The sequence below is a fragment of the Cajanus cajan genome, chromosome 8 (genome assembly GCF_000230855.2).
Source record: "Cajanus cajan strain Asha chromosome 8, NIPB_CcT2T_4, whole genome shotgun sequence".
NCBI lineage: Eukaryota > Viridiplantae > Streptophyta > Magnoliopsida > Fabales > Fabaceae > Cajanus > Cajanus cajan.
Window position 1 is genome coordinate 25,057,483 of NC_138524.1, and position 12,291 is coordinate 25,069,773.

A 12,291-nucleotide genomic window follows, 5' to 3' on the forward strand; every position below is an offset into this window, starting at 1 on the left:
TCTATCTCCTATTTTGTTTATCAATTCATACAAAGGATTCATAATATTATGCATTTGGGTCGACAACAAATTAACCATGTCATGATTACTATGGTCCATTTGCTGTCGAAGAGCCATCATAGCTTGATTACTAATGCCCGTGGGCACGTAACTGCCTTGTCGAATTAACGAACCTTCTTGACTTGTTCCTACATGCTGATATGGGTCTTGCATAACAAACCCCATGCCATTTGGTCCAGGATTATATCCCTGTGGGGATATATGCATTTGAGGATTAGGTCCTATTAAGGGTATTGGCATATCAACATGTATAGGTTGGGTATTTCGCCAATTAGGTGGCATACCCCAGGGATACTCCCTAGTGACATTTACCAGTTCCTGAGTTGCATTAGTTTTCCTTGCTGTGTTTTCAAGCAACACAGGAGAAGCAGATGTTGCCCCCCTGGTCACATTGGTCGTATTATCAGGATTGGAGTTTGGTTGCTCTACATCAACATGATTATTACTATTATTACCAGTTTCCCTGTTAGACGACATGGTTCGTCCACTCCTAAGTCTCATGCACTAAAGACACCTAAAACTAGTCCAACTATGTTTTAGATTCAACATGTCCCACCGGGCGTGCCAATTTGTTTACGGTGGAATTTGTTAATGGGTTCTTTTTATTTAGACTAGCACAGTTACTGTTTCAATTTAAGTGCGTTACTTTGTTAGTTCTGAGGTAGTAGACGAAATGGAGTAACACGTTCACTAATTATGGATCTCTAAGCATTCGTCAATGATTAACACATAATAATTCCCATGCACATACACACTTAAATAAATAGAGTGAACAATGTTAATATTGGCAATACAGATCATATTATAATGTACTTTTTGAAATGACCAAATTGAGTTACATGGCGAAGCACATTATTAAAAGCATACAATTCCAATACTTGCTTATAAGAAGAACAATTAAACTATACTACAGCTACTCCTAAGATGAAAACTGGAAAGTGGCCGAGAAGGAATCATACCCGAAAACAATTCCGTGTACGAAAGCCATATGTGCAGGCAGAAAGTACTTCAGAGTATGGTGCAAGTATGAGTTTTTCGACCTTTTTTATGGTCCGTAATCCTTGTATTTATAGAGCACTCAAGAACGGTTAATCCTGTGCACGTGTACCTCTTACTCATAACCGCTATCCACTATGTCTGCTACAGGTTATTGAGTTGTAACTTCCTTTAACCGTCCTCCCACGTTCATATTAACCTCTCAACCTGCCTGTCCAAGCACATGTTAACTTCCCATGGCCGCTTATCTCACGTAAATTAACTTCTCGACCCAGTCATTAACTTTCCCTGTATGACCGTGAGTACTTTGCACCATGTTACTACTTTTCGAGCACATCGAATGTCATATTTCACACATTCGTTCATTGGTAGACGCGTGCCTTTATAATCTCTTTCGAGGAATGTTGCAAATATTTCGACTCGTTTGTCTTCGAGCTGCCCCAACATAGATATAAATTATTTTCTTTATATATAAAAGATCCACGTAGGTAATATACCTATCCACTATGCACAATGCAATATCAAAAGGATAAAATTCACGAGTTATTATGGTCAAACGACGCAAACCCCGTAATCGCATATCGAAGTTCCACACTTAAGCTTGGTACGTGTCATCCTGCATGCCTATATTAATGACCATACCATGTGATTGTTTATGGGGATAAAAAAATATTTAATATAAAAAGTTGATGGAAATATAAGTATTGAACTTTGACTAGTCAACAATTGAATTTATATTGAAATAAGATGCTATATAATTTTCGGTTCTTCCCTAACAAAATTTCAACTTCTCTTATTACATGTCATTTTTCCTGATTGTTCCTGCAAAATTTTTTTACGAAATTCTATTCATAGGTAATACTTTCGTAGATAATATATTTTAACGAATTTTAAAATTCACAGGAATTTTTCCTGCGAAATTTCTTGCGAAAAAAATTCGCAAGAGTTATTTTCAAAAAACCATTTACAGAAAAATTTCCTACAAAAAATAATTTGCAGGAAATTTTCTTGCGAATTTTTTTGAACAGCAAAGAAATATATAAATAATAATGTACAAGGGATACCAAAAACCTTTTTACAAAATTTGGTTTGGCTATTATAATTAGTATAGTCCCAAACATATACTAATTCTAATTAGATTTAAATATTATTATTAATATTGGAAAGAATGTTGGAAATAAAGTATATATATATATATATATATATATATATATATATATTATATTATATGAATTATAAACTAACATTTGACATGATATCTAAAATTACATATATAGGACAGTGATCTATTGCCAAAAATAGAATTTGACCAATTCTACAATCTCTTTCATTTATCTTCTATATTATCTGTGAAGTAAAGAATTTCGAGATGATAAAATGGCCTACACCACTACAAACCACACAGCTTGCCAACCAATCCGATTACAAGAATCATAACTATACCTGAGAAGTGTGACATGACTCCTCTTCGATAAATACTAAATTTTTTGGATAAATTTAAATAGAGTAATTTATTTATTTAAAGAATTTTAAATTTTTTATTAAGGTAAAATATTTTGTTTAGATGGAGAATTTATAAGAAATTTAAAATGTAAATATTTGTGAAATTCCTTGAAATAGTAGAATTTCAAATTCTCCTAAAGAAGTAAGAATTTGAATTTTTTCATATTTTTCTTTCTTATTTCACTTATATATTTTATTTTATTTCTTATCTCTTCATGTTTTTAATTATTGAATATTTAAAAATATTTTTAAAATTATTAAATATTATCTAATATTAATTTTTAAAATTATTAAATATTTACAAATTAGTTAATATTTATTTTTATAAAATTTAATTTAAAATTTTCAACATATAAATATATTTTTCAAATCAATTTTACCATGGTAGAATCAAATTATCATATCCAACCCAACAATTTAAAATTTGAGAAATTTAAATTAACTTATCCAAATAAAATATTTTAAGAATGATGAAAATTGAAATTAAAGTAATTTAAATACCAAGAATTTAAAATTTTTTAAATTTGTAAAATTTCTCATCCAAACACATCATAAAGGATTATTAAATATGTTATAATTAATAATGAACATCCTTTATGAATTTAGGTTTAATAAGATTTGTATAAATAATGATATTTAGAAAAAAAATATTTATTATAAGATTAATTATCATTGATTTGTCTGAATTTGCCTGAATTTGAATATTAATCTGAACATTTCAATACCTTTTGTAGTTACTCTCCTTATCTCTTCTTCGAGCAAGTATATTTGAAGATTATCAAATTTTTTATAAAAAAAAAGTAAAAACTTAGAAAATGAAAATGAAAGTGAAAAAATTATTTATGTACTCTGGTATAAGAATAAAAATTATAGTAAATCTAATGAATTGGAGGAAAATTTTTGGCTAAAATTTTAGACTCATTAGCCATAAATAAGTCATTAAAGCAAAATAATTCATAATTCACAACAAAGTTCAATGCTGAATGAGACATCTCTCGGCCACTTCAACAAAATCTCTATTCCATTATTATTAATATTTTCCTTTGAAATTTGAATTCTATTATTATCTATTTATATTTATCTCTTCTTCATTATTTTACTATTTTCAAAGTGTGTCACCTCCTCCTTCGTTTTTTATCCCATTATGTCATAGGACACGTGAAATTGGTTGCACTATATATATTACTCGAATGGTTCAAATTAAAACTTATCTCTTCAATAGTTTACTATCTCCGATCCTTCTCTTTTTTATATTATTAATTTTGCACACATGTTAAAATTCGTTGCATTATGTATATATTAATCGAATGGCCCAATAATAGCGACTTAAGTTGTTTGTACTTTCGAGGGACATGCATGCTATACCACTATAAATAGGCTTTATGGCTAGACTAAATAAAAATAATATAAAATTAAAAATTAAAAATTATTAATCGAAATAAATAGTTTTGACCGCAGTGACAGAGTATAATGCAAAACGCACACTGGCTTGGGCATAGGGTCGAAGAATTTTTGAACTAAAAACCCATAGGTGAGTTCGCATTTTCTATTCAAAAATTTTGAATCGAAAACGCATGAGAGATGTAGTTCAAAAATTTTTGAACTTAAAACATACACCTTGTGTTTTTTTTTTTTTTTTTTTTTTTTTTTTTTTTTTTAAATTCCCCCTCTCTTTAACTATACATTTTTAAATTAAATTTTAAATACAATATTATATATTGTAATTTTTATTGTTTTGAAGTATTATATAAAAAGATTTAAACAGACACATATGTAATTTAAATATACAAATTAAACATATAAAATAAATATATTTTGTACCATCTGTGCCACGAAGTCAAGCTCGAACTCGGTATCACAGCGCAAATTGGCATCGGACACGCGCTAGGTGACATCGGCCAAGATAAGGCCCACTATCTAAAATAGGTCATAACTGATCTCGGGCCCAAAGCCCAGAAAAACCCTGATCCACACAAAGGTACGTGCATTACTTATACGAGACCCACACATCTACAAATACTAACTTTAGCATCGGAGTCTCTTTTGCAGGTACCACCCCCGCCTTGGAACAACAGACGTACCAGTGAAGGAGGCTCACCAATCTTACCCAGTAGATCGTCTCCCACGACCGATCTCCGGTAAGAACATTTGGCGCCCACCGTGGGGCTGATCAAGACATCTCTTATCGGCCACGCTTATGGTTTTCACCCGAAGCCATAGCAAACAAGTGATAGACGACCTAGATCGCGCAACAAGAGTGGAAGGTGAAGCAACATTAAGGAGATTGATCGAGCAGGTCGAACAAATGCGACAACAACACGCCGTCGACCTGGAGAACATCCGTGCTAGGCACGAATCCGACCTAGCAGCATTGTGCGCCAAGAATGAGCGCATTCGCGCCCAGCTTCCTCGGTGCCCCTCTGATCAACCCCCTCAACCGAGTAATCAAAACGAGGAAGAGGAACACTCGGTTTCCTAGCCACCAACTGCACCCAAGGCACCCACCCACAGGTCTACCATACATTGGTCACACGTACCGACGAATAGGTCAGAACATGAAGTCAGCAATGCGCCTGCCCAAGCCCCAGGGCATCGAGCGAGCATCCGCCGCCATCCTTTTGTTGACCGCATCATGGAGACGCCCCTGCCTTTTGGATGGAAGCCTCTCAACATCGACCGTTACGATGGCACTGCCGACCCAGACGAGCACATCGATCTGTACATCACACAGGTAAACCTATACACTAATGAGGATGCTATTCTGTTTAGGGTTTTTCTGACCTCGCTCAAGGGAGCAGCACTCGCTTGGTATACTCAATTGCCGGCGGGGTCAATTGACAACTTCGACACCCTGGTGAGACGATTCATGACACAGTACGCAACGAGTCGGCCTCACCACATCACGTCAGCCGCCTTGGCCAGCCTTAGACAGGGCGACGACGAACTATTGAGGGCGTTCATGGAGCGCTTTGCTACCACCTCGGTCAAGATCCGCAACCTAAATCCCGAGGTCTCCCTTCATGCCATGCTCATGGCGCTCAAGCCAGGACCCTTCGTTAACAGCCTATGTCGACGACCTCCCCCAGATATGGAAAAACTCTCTGCCCGAGCTGTAGGGTACATTCAGATGGAAGAAAACACCGCCTTCCGCGACCAAGTTCGTGGAAAATCACAAGCGAAGCCGGACCACAGTCACAAAGATAAGATGAAAGCCACCAACGACAGCCAGTTCAAGAAGGCGGCTAGGGCAAGCAAAGGAGGCAGGTATGACTTCTACACCCCCCTAAATGCGCCCCGAGTACACATCCTAGAAGAAGCCAGCAATAACAATCTGCTCACTCTACCACCACCTGGACACAGTCCCAACAGTGCGAATAAGTCCAAACATTGTCGGTACCATAGAAACTATGGTCACACGACCGAGGAGTGTCGCACACTCAGAGATCACATAGAGAAACTCGTCTATGGGGGCACCTCGGACAATACGACCAACGATAGCAAGGTCACAAAGGAGGCTACCACGGACGAGGACGAGGACGAGGCCGAGCTTCCGAGACTCGCACGGACTAACCCTCCGATTCTCAGCAAAATACTGGCAGTGCGGTGCGGTGCAGGCCGAGGTAAGTCAGGATATAGGATCAGCTCGCTTACGAGGATTTATCAATACAATTGCAGGTGGCTTCGCCGGGGGAGGCTCTAGTAGCTCAACACGCAAACGACATTTGCGCAGCATCAACAACATCCATTCCGCCACCTCGGCCCCGCACCATAACACACCACCAATCACCTTCGCCGACGATGACTACACTGGCATCTGTCCAAACCAAGATGATCCCATGGTTATCGCCGTAGAAGTCGCCAACTGGGAAGTCCACAAGACACTGATCGACCAAGGAAGCTCGGCTGACGTCCTGTACTGGCCAACGTTCCTAAGGTTAGACATTCCTCACTCCCTGATCCAACCTCACACAGAACCCCTAGTCGGTTTTGCAGAAGAATGAGTTCACACTCGAGGGTACGTGGATCTACTAACAAATTTTGGGACCCATCCTGACTCAAGGAGAATCATGGTCAGATACCTCCTCATTGAGGCCAACACGTCGTATAACATAATCATCGGCCGGCCTACCCTGAGCCAACTCGGAGCTGTGGTGTCCACCCCCCACTTGACGATGAAGTTCCCAGGGAGCAATGGGAAAATCATCTCAGTTAAAGCAAATAAGAAGACAACTCAATAGTGCTATGCCGAAAGCTTGAAGGTCTCACCATACGAGGAGCGCCACAAAAGTGACCCTCCTACAGTAGCTCACATAGCTTAGGTTGACATCACTGACGTGGATCCAAGGTCAGAATCCCATGACGAACGGCCAAGCCCCATTGACGAGCTAGATGACCTTCAAGTCGGAAAACTCCCTGGGTAGTGTATAAAAATAAGCTGACAGCTAAACCCAAAAATACGGCGGCAACTTGAAGCCGAGATCTCCAAGAACGCCGATCTCTTCGCATGGTCCAGTGGCGACATGCCAGGTATAGACGCTAACTTTATCTGTCACAAGTTGGCAATTCATAAAGAGGCAAAACCTGTTGTCCAGAGAAAACGGAAGGTCAGCGGTGAAAGGCGAGAAACTATCATAGCCAAGATGCAAAAGTTAATAAAGGCAGGATTCATCATGGAAGTCTGGTATACCACGTGGCTAGCGAATGTGGTACTTGTTAAAAAGAGCTCGGGAAAGTGGCGTATGTGCGTCGACTACACCGACCTGAATAAATCATGCCCCAAAGACTCATAGCCCTTACCGAGCATCGATAGGCTGGTCGATGGAGCATCCGGGCACGCCCTCCTCATTTTTCTGGATGCTTACTCTGGGTACAATCAGATCATGATGTACCTGCCAGACGAGGTGCACACGTCGTTCATCACTGACCACGCCAACTTCTGCTACCGCGTGATGCCATTCGGCCTAAAAAACGCGGGAGACACTTACCAAAGGCTGATGGATAAAGTCTTTCACCAGCAGATTGGACGAAACATAGAAGTCTACGTCGATGACATGGTGGTCAAAACCACTTCTGCTGAGTCTCATGCTGCCAACTTGGCCGGGGTGTTTAGCCAAATCAGAAAACATAACATGCACCTCAACCCAGAGAAGTGTGTCTTTGGCATCCAGGGAGGTAAATTTCTCGGCTTCATGATCACCAGTAGAGGGATTGAAGCCAACCTGGAGAAGTGTAAAGCCATTATCCAAATGCAAAGCCCCAGACCGTTAAGGACGTCCAACGCTTGGCAAGAAGGTTGGTCTCTCTTTCCCGCTTCATCCCTAGGTTGGCAGAGAGAGCAGGGCCCATCTTCACCTTGCTGCGAAAACCCAAAAATTTTGAGTGGACTGAGCAGTGCGAAGAAGCTTTCAAAAGCTTCAAAGTCTTCCTCACAACACCACCAATCCTCCAAAGGCCAGATCATCACACCGACCTACTCCTCTACGTAGCCGTGGCAGAGGGTGCGATCAGCGCAGTCATAGCACAAGAACACCAGAAAGTGCAAACACTGATCTACTTTATCAGCCGAGTCCTTCAAGACACGGAAAAACGGTATCAGATGATCGAGAAGCTTGCACTAGCACTCGTCACCGCAGCTCGGCGCCTCTGACCTTATTTCCAAAGTCACCAGGTGGTCGTTAAAACTGACTACCCGATTAAGCAGATCTTGAGAAAGTCGGAGCTCACTGGGTGTATGATAGCATGGTCAGTGGAGTTATCCGAGTTCGGCATCCAATACGAAACTCGAGGCCCTCTGAAAGCTCAGTGCTTAACAGATTTCGTGGCTGAACTCACCCCAACCTCGGCTGTGGAACAACAGGTATGGACTCTACAAGTTGATGGATCCTCTAATTTTAAGGGTGGTGGTGCAGGGATCATCTTGGAGGGACCGAATAAGGTCACCATCGAGCAATCTCTCAAGTTCGGCTTCAAAGTGACCAACAATCAAGCAAAGCACGAAGCGCTTCTAGCAGGGCTAAGATTGGCTCGTGACCTCGGAGCATAGAGAGTAAGTTGCAACAGCAACTCAAAGCTCATGGTGGAGCAACTTAGCGGGCCCGGGGCGTACCAGACCAAGGATACCCTTCTACAGAGGTACTTCCTTACAACATCCCAGAAGATCTCTTCCTTCAATGAGTTCACCATACACCATGTGCCCCGTGAACAAAATGCCAGATCCGATCTCCTATCCAAACTCGCCAGTACGAAGCGTCCCGTGCAACATCGGACCATCATCCAAGAGACCCTGAATTCACCCAGTCTAGAGGAGAAAATCGTCAACGCTAGTGACAATGAAGACCAAGGATGGATGACAGGCATTTGGAGCTACTTAAAGGAGGGTACTCTACCCGAGGACAAAGACGAGGCACGGAAGATGAGGATGAGGTCGGATAAGTTCGTCATCATTGGGGATGAACTGTTCAAACGTGGCATCTCCACTCCTCTGCTCAAATGCTTAGCAGGGTCTCAAGCCACTTATGTCATCGAGGAGATCCACCGAGGGATATGTGGTATGCATTCTGGAGCACGCTCGATGGCGACCAGGGTTCTCCGAGCTGGGTACTACTGGCCCACGTTGAAGTCGAATTGCCAAGCCTACGTACAAAAATGCAAGGAATGTTAGCAGTTCGGCAACGCACATCGGCAACCAGCCGAAGTCCTCCACCAGATGATGTCGCCGTGGCCATTTTCCCAGTGGGGGATGGACATCCTCGGGCCATTTCCCCCCGCAAAAGGTCAACTCAAATTCCTCCTAGTAGCAATCGACTACTTCACCAAGTGGATCGAGGCATGCCCACTCGCCAAGATCACCACCGAGAATGTACAAAAATTCACCTGGAAAAACATCATTTGTAGGTTTGGCATCCCGCATTCTCTTGTCACCGATAATGGTAGACAGTTCATCGCGTAGAGCTTCGAGTGTTAGAAAAGAATGGCACAATCCAAGAGGGGGGGGGGGGGTGAATTGGATTCTATGACCCTTTAAAAATTTATCAGAGTATTTAGGATCTTTATTTCACTTAAACTTTTCTAAGGCTGAATTTTCAAATGAAGCTCCTCTAAAGACTTGTTATGGAAGTATGAATGCAATATACTCTCTTGATTACAAAATAATGAGGTTCAAAAGTAACGCTTTAATTCATATTTAAACCATCAATATTCACACACACATGTTAATCAAGAATTATCTTCTTTAATATTCAACCAAGAATTACTCAAAGTAAAAGATAAGGTAGAAGAAGATTGCACAAGTCATTTATACTGGTTCAGCCACTCCACATGTGACCTACATCCAGTCCTTAATCAACACCTGATTAAGATTTGTTCCACTATCTTAAGTAAGAAGGTTTACAAGCACACACACATGCATATACTTCAACACTAAAGATAATCACTTTCTTGACCCCAAGAAAGCACCCCTTGTAGAAACCCACTACAAGAAACCTTACCACTTGAGAAACCCTTCTCAAGATTTTACAAGTATTCACACAGAATAAAGGAACGAATTCACCTGGAATTCTTGAAGCAAATCTTAATCTCCCCTTTCAAGAATGATATGATGATGATGATCTTCTTTCAAAGTTTTTCATAAACGTTTCTCTTCTTGGATTCACAAAGAAAACTCTCCAAGATGTCACAAAGACTCCACAAAAACGTTTTTCTCAATTTGATTATCAGTTCTAACTCATGTCTGAAGTTTCTAAAAGTTCAAACTATTTATAAAAGTCTCAGACCCAGATAATCGATTATTTTAAAGAATAATCGATTATTTTGTTCTTCAGGTTTTCTGGAAACCAACCAAGAACAATATAATCGATTATTTTGCTGGATAATCGATTATTCCAGAGAGTTGTTCCTGGGATAATCGATTATTTTGGCAAATAATTGATTATTGCAGCAAGGCATCCCATTTTGCCTGTTGTTGGAATAATCGATTATATTTAACGATAATCGATTATTTTGAGTTAGTTTTTAAAACTTCATTTTATACCTCAAAATAAGTTTCTAATCTTCTTAATTCATCATCATACACTCTCTACTTAGTTTAGATATAGAATTTGCTTATGCACAAAGCATACTAAGCACACACAACATACAAACTCATTCAAAATAATTTATTTTCTAAACTCTATTACATGGCTCTATTACATAGCATTTTCTTGACTTTTCTCTGACTTTGTTTTTGTGCTTCCAAGTTGTTGTTGTACACACATGTTGTGATCATCAAAACTCCTTTAAGCTTCAAGCTCTCCTAAGCTCAACATCGAGGACTTCCTCTGAGAGCTCGGAATTAAGCACCTCCTAACCTCGCTGGAGCATCTCCAAACTAATGGCCAAGCCGAAGCTACAAAACAAAGTAATACTCCGCGAGCTCAAGAAACGGCTAGGAAGCGCCAAAGGTCAATGGGTCGACGAGCTCCCCAGCATTCTCTGGGTGTACCACTGTACTCCACAATCAACAACGCAGGAAACACCTTACAGGCTGACCTACGGGGCCGATGCCATGATCCCAGTGGAGGTCGGCGAGCCGTCTCATTGACGTCATGTCTTCGACAGGGAACAAAACGCTCAAGAGACAGCAGCCAACCTCGACCTGATTGACAAACTCAGGGAGGAAGCCCGAATTCATGAAGAAGCTTGCAAACTTTGACCCTCTAGAAGGTACAACACGGGAGTCCGACCTCGCTCTTTCCGGGTTGGCGACTTGGTGTGGCGACTACTAGGCAAAGCACGAAGAGACCCATCAGAAGGAAAACTCGCGCCCAACTGGGATGGCCCATTTCGAGTTACAAAAGACTTAGAAAATGGAGCATACCGACTAGAAGAGCTCAGCGGCAAAGCCATCCCGCGAACTTGGAATGCCACGCATCTCAAGTTCTACTTCAGTTGAAATTGTACGAATGAGCTGTGCACTCTTTTTCCGACTCAGTCTTTTGTCCCAAAAAATAGAAAAATGGGTTTTGGCTGAGAGGGTTTTTAACGAGGCACACCCATGACATTAATAAAATGACTCATTCCATTCATAGCTTCTCAATTTTACACTGCTTTGACACAAATTATACCTTGTTAAGCCAAGGTCGAATTCGAACCTTGGTACGAATTACTTTATGCTAAGCCAAAGTCGAATTCGAACCTCTGTACGAATAACTTTATGTTAAGCCAAGGTCGAATTCGAACCTTGGTACGAATAACTTTATGTTAGGCCAAGGTCGAATTTGAACCTTGGTACGAACTACTTTATGTTAAGCCAAGGTCGAATTCGAACCTTGGTACGAACTACTTTATGTTAAGCCAAGGTCGAATTCGAACCTTGGTACGCACTACTTTATGTTAAGCCAAGGTCGAATTCGAACCTTGGTACGAACTACTTTATGTTAAGCCAAGGTCGAATTCGAACCTTGGTATGAACTACCTTATGTTAAGCCAAGGTCGAATTCGAACCTTGGTATGAACTACCTTATGTTAAGCCAAGGTCGAATTCGAACCTTGGTACGAATCACTTTACCTTAAGCCAAAGTCGAATTTGAACCTTGATGCAAGATACCTTTCCCAAAAAGCACAGAATACAAAACAAGTTTCGAACACATTACAAAACTCAGAAGCGGGCGACAACTAAGCCTAAAACCGAATTCAATCCTCAACGAAAAATCAAAGGTTAAAGTAGAACCATCAACAACGACAGATGAAAACTCA

At 40.4% G+C, this 12,291-nt stretch overlaps 2 protein-coding genes across 2 annotated transcripts; both read left to right on the plus strand.

The window, feature by feature from the left end:
* The first annotated feature begins 5,191 nt into the window (after nucleotides 1-5,191).
* LOC145950348 (uncharacterized) lies at nucleotides 5,192-6,797 on the plus strand. The gene is made up of 3 exons (XM_083061437.1): nucleotides 5,192-6,179; nucleotides 6,235-6,493; nucleotides 6,635-6,797. Exons 1-3 carry the CDS (start codon nucleotides 5,192-5,194, stop codon nucleotides 6,795-6,797), a joined length of 1,410 nt encoding a protein of 469 aa, XP_082917563.1.
* Nucleotides 6,798-8,632: 1,835 nt separating this feature from the next.
* Nucleotides 8,633-9,220, plus strand: LOC145950349 (uncharacterized). Its single transcript, XM_083061438.1, has one exon. The coding sequence runs from the start codon at nucleotides 8,633-8,635 to the stop codon at nucleotides 9,218-9,220; it is 588 nt and encodes a 195-aa protein (XP_082917564.1).
* Nucleotides 9,221-12,291: the final 3,071 nt, after the last annotated feature.

Coding starts and splice junctions, on each gene's coding strand:
- LOC145950348 (XM_083061437.1), top strand. CDS start 5,192: ATGGAGACGCCCCTGCCTTTTGGATGGAAGCCTCTCAACATCGACCGT. Junction 6,180..6,234: donor GCGGTGCGGTGCAGGCCGAG/GTAAGTCAGGAT, acceptor ATACAATTGCAG/GTGGCTTCGCCGGGGGAGGC. Junction 6,494..6,634: donor TACTGGCCAACGTTCCTAAG/GTTAGACATTCC, acceptor AATCATGGTCAG/ATACCTCCTCATTGAGGCCA.
- LOC145950349 (XM_083061438.1), top strand. CDS start 8,633: ATGGTGGAGCAACTTAGCGGGCCCGGGGCGTACCAGACCAAGGATACC.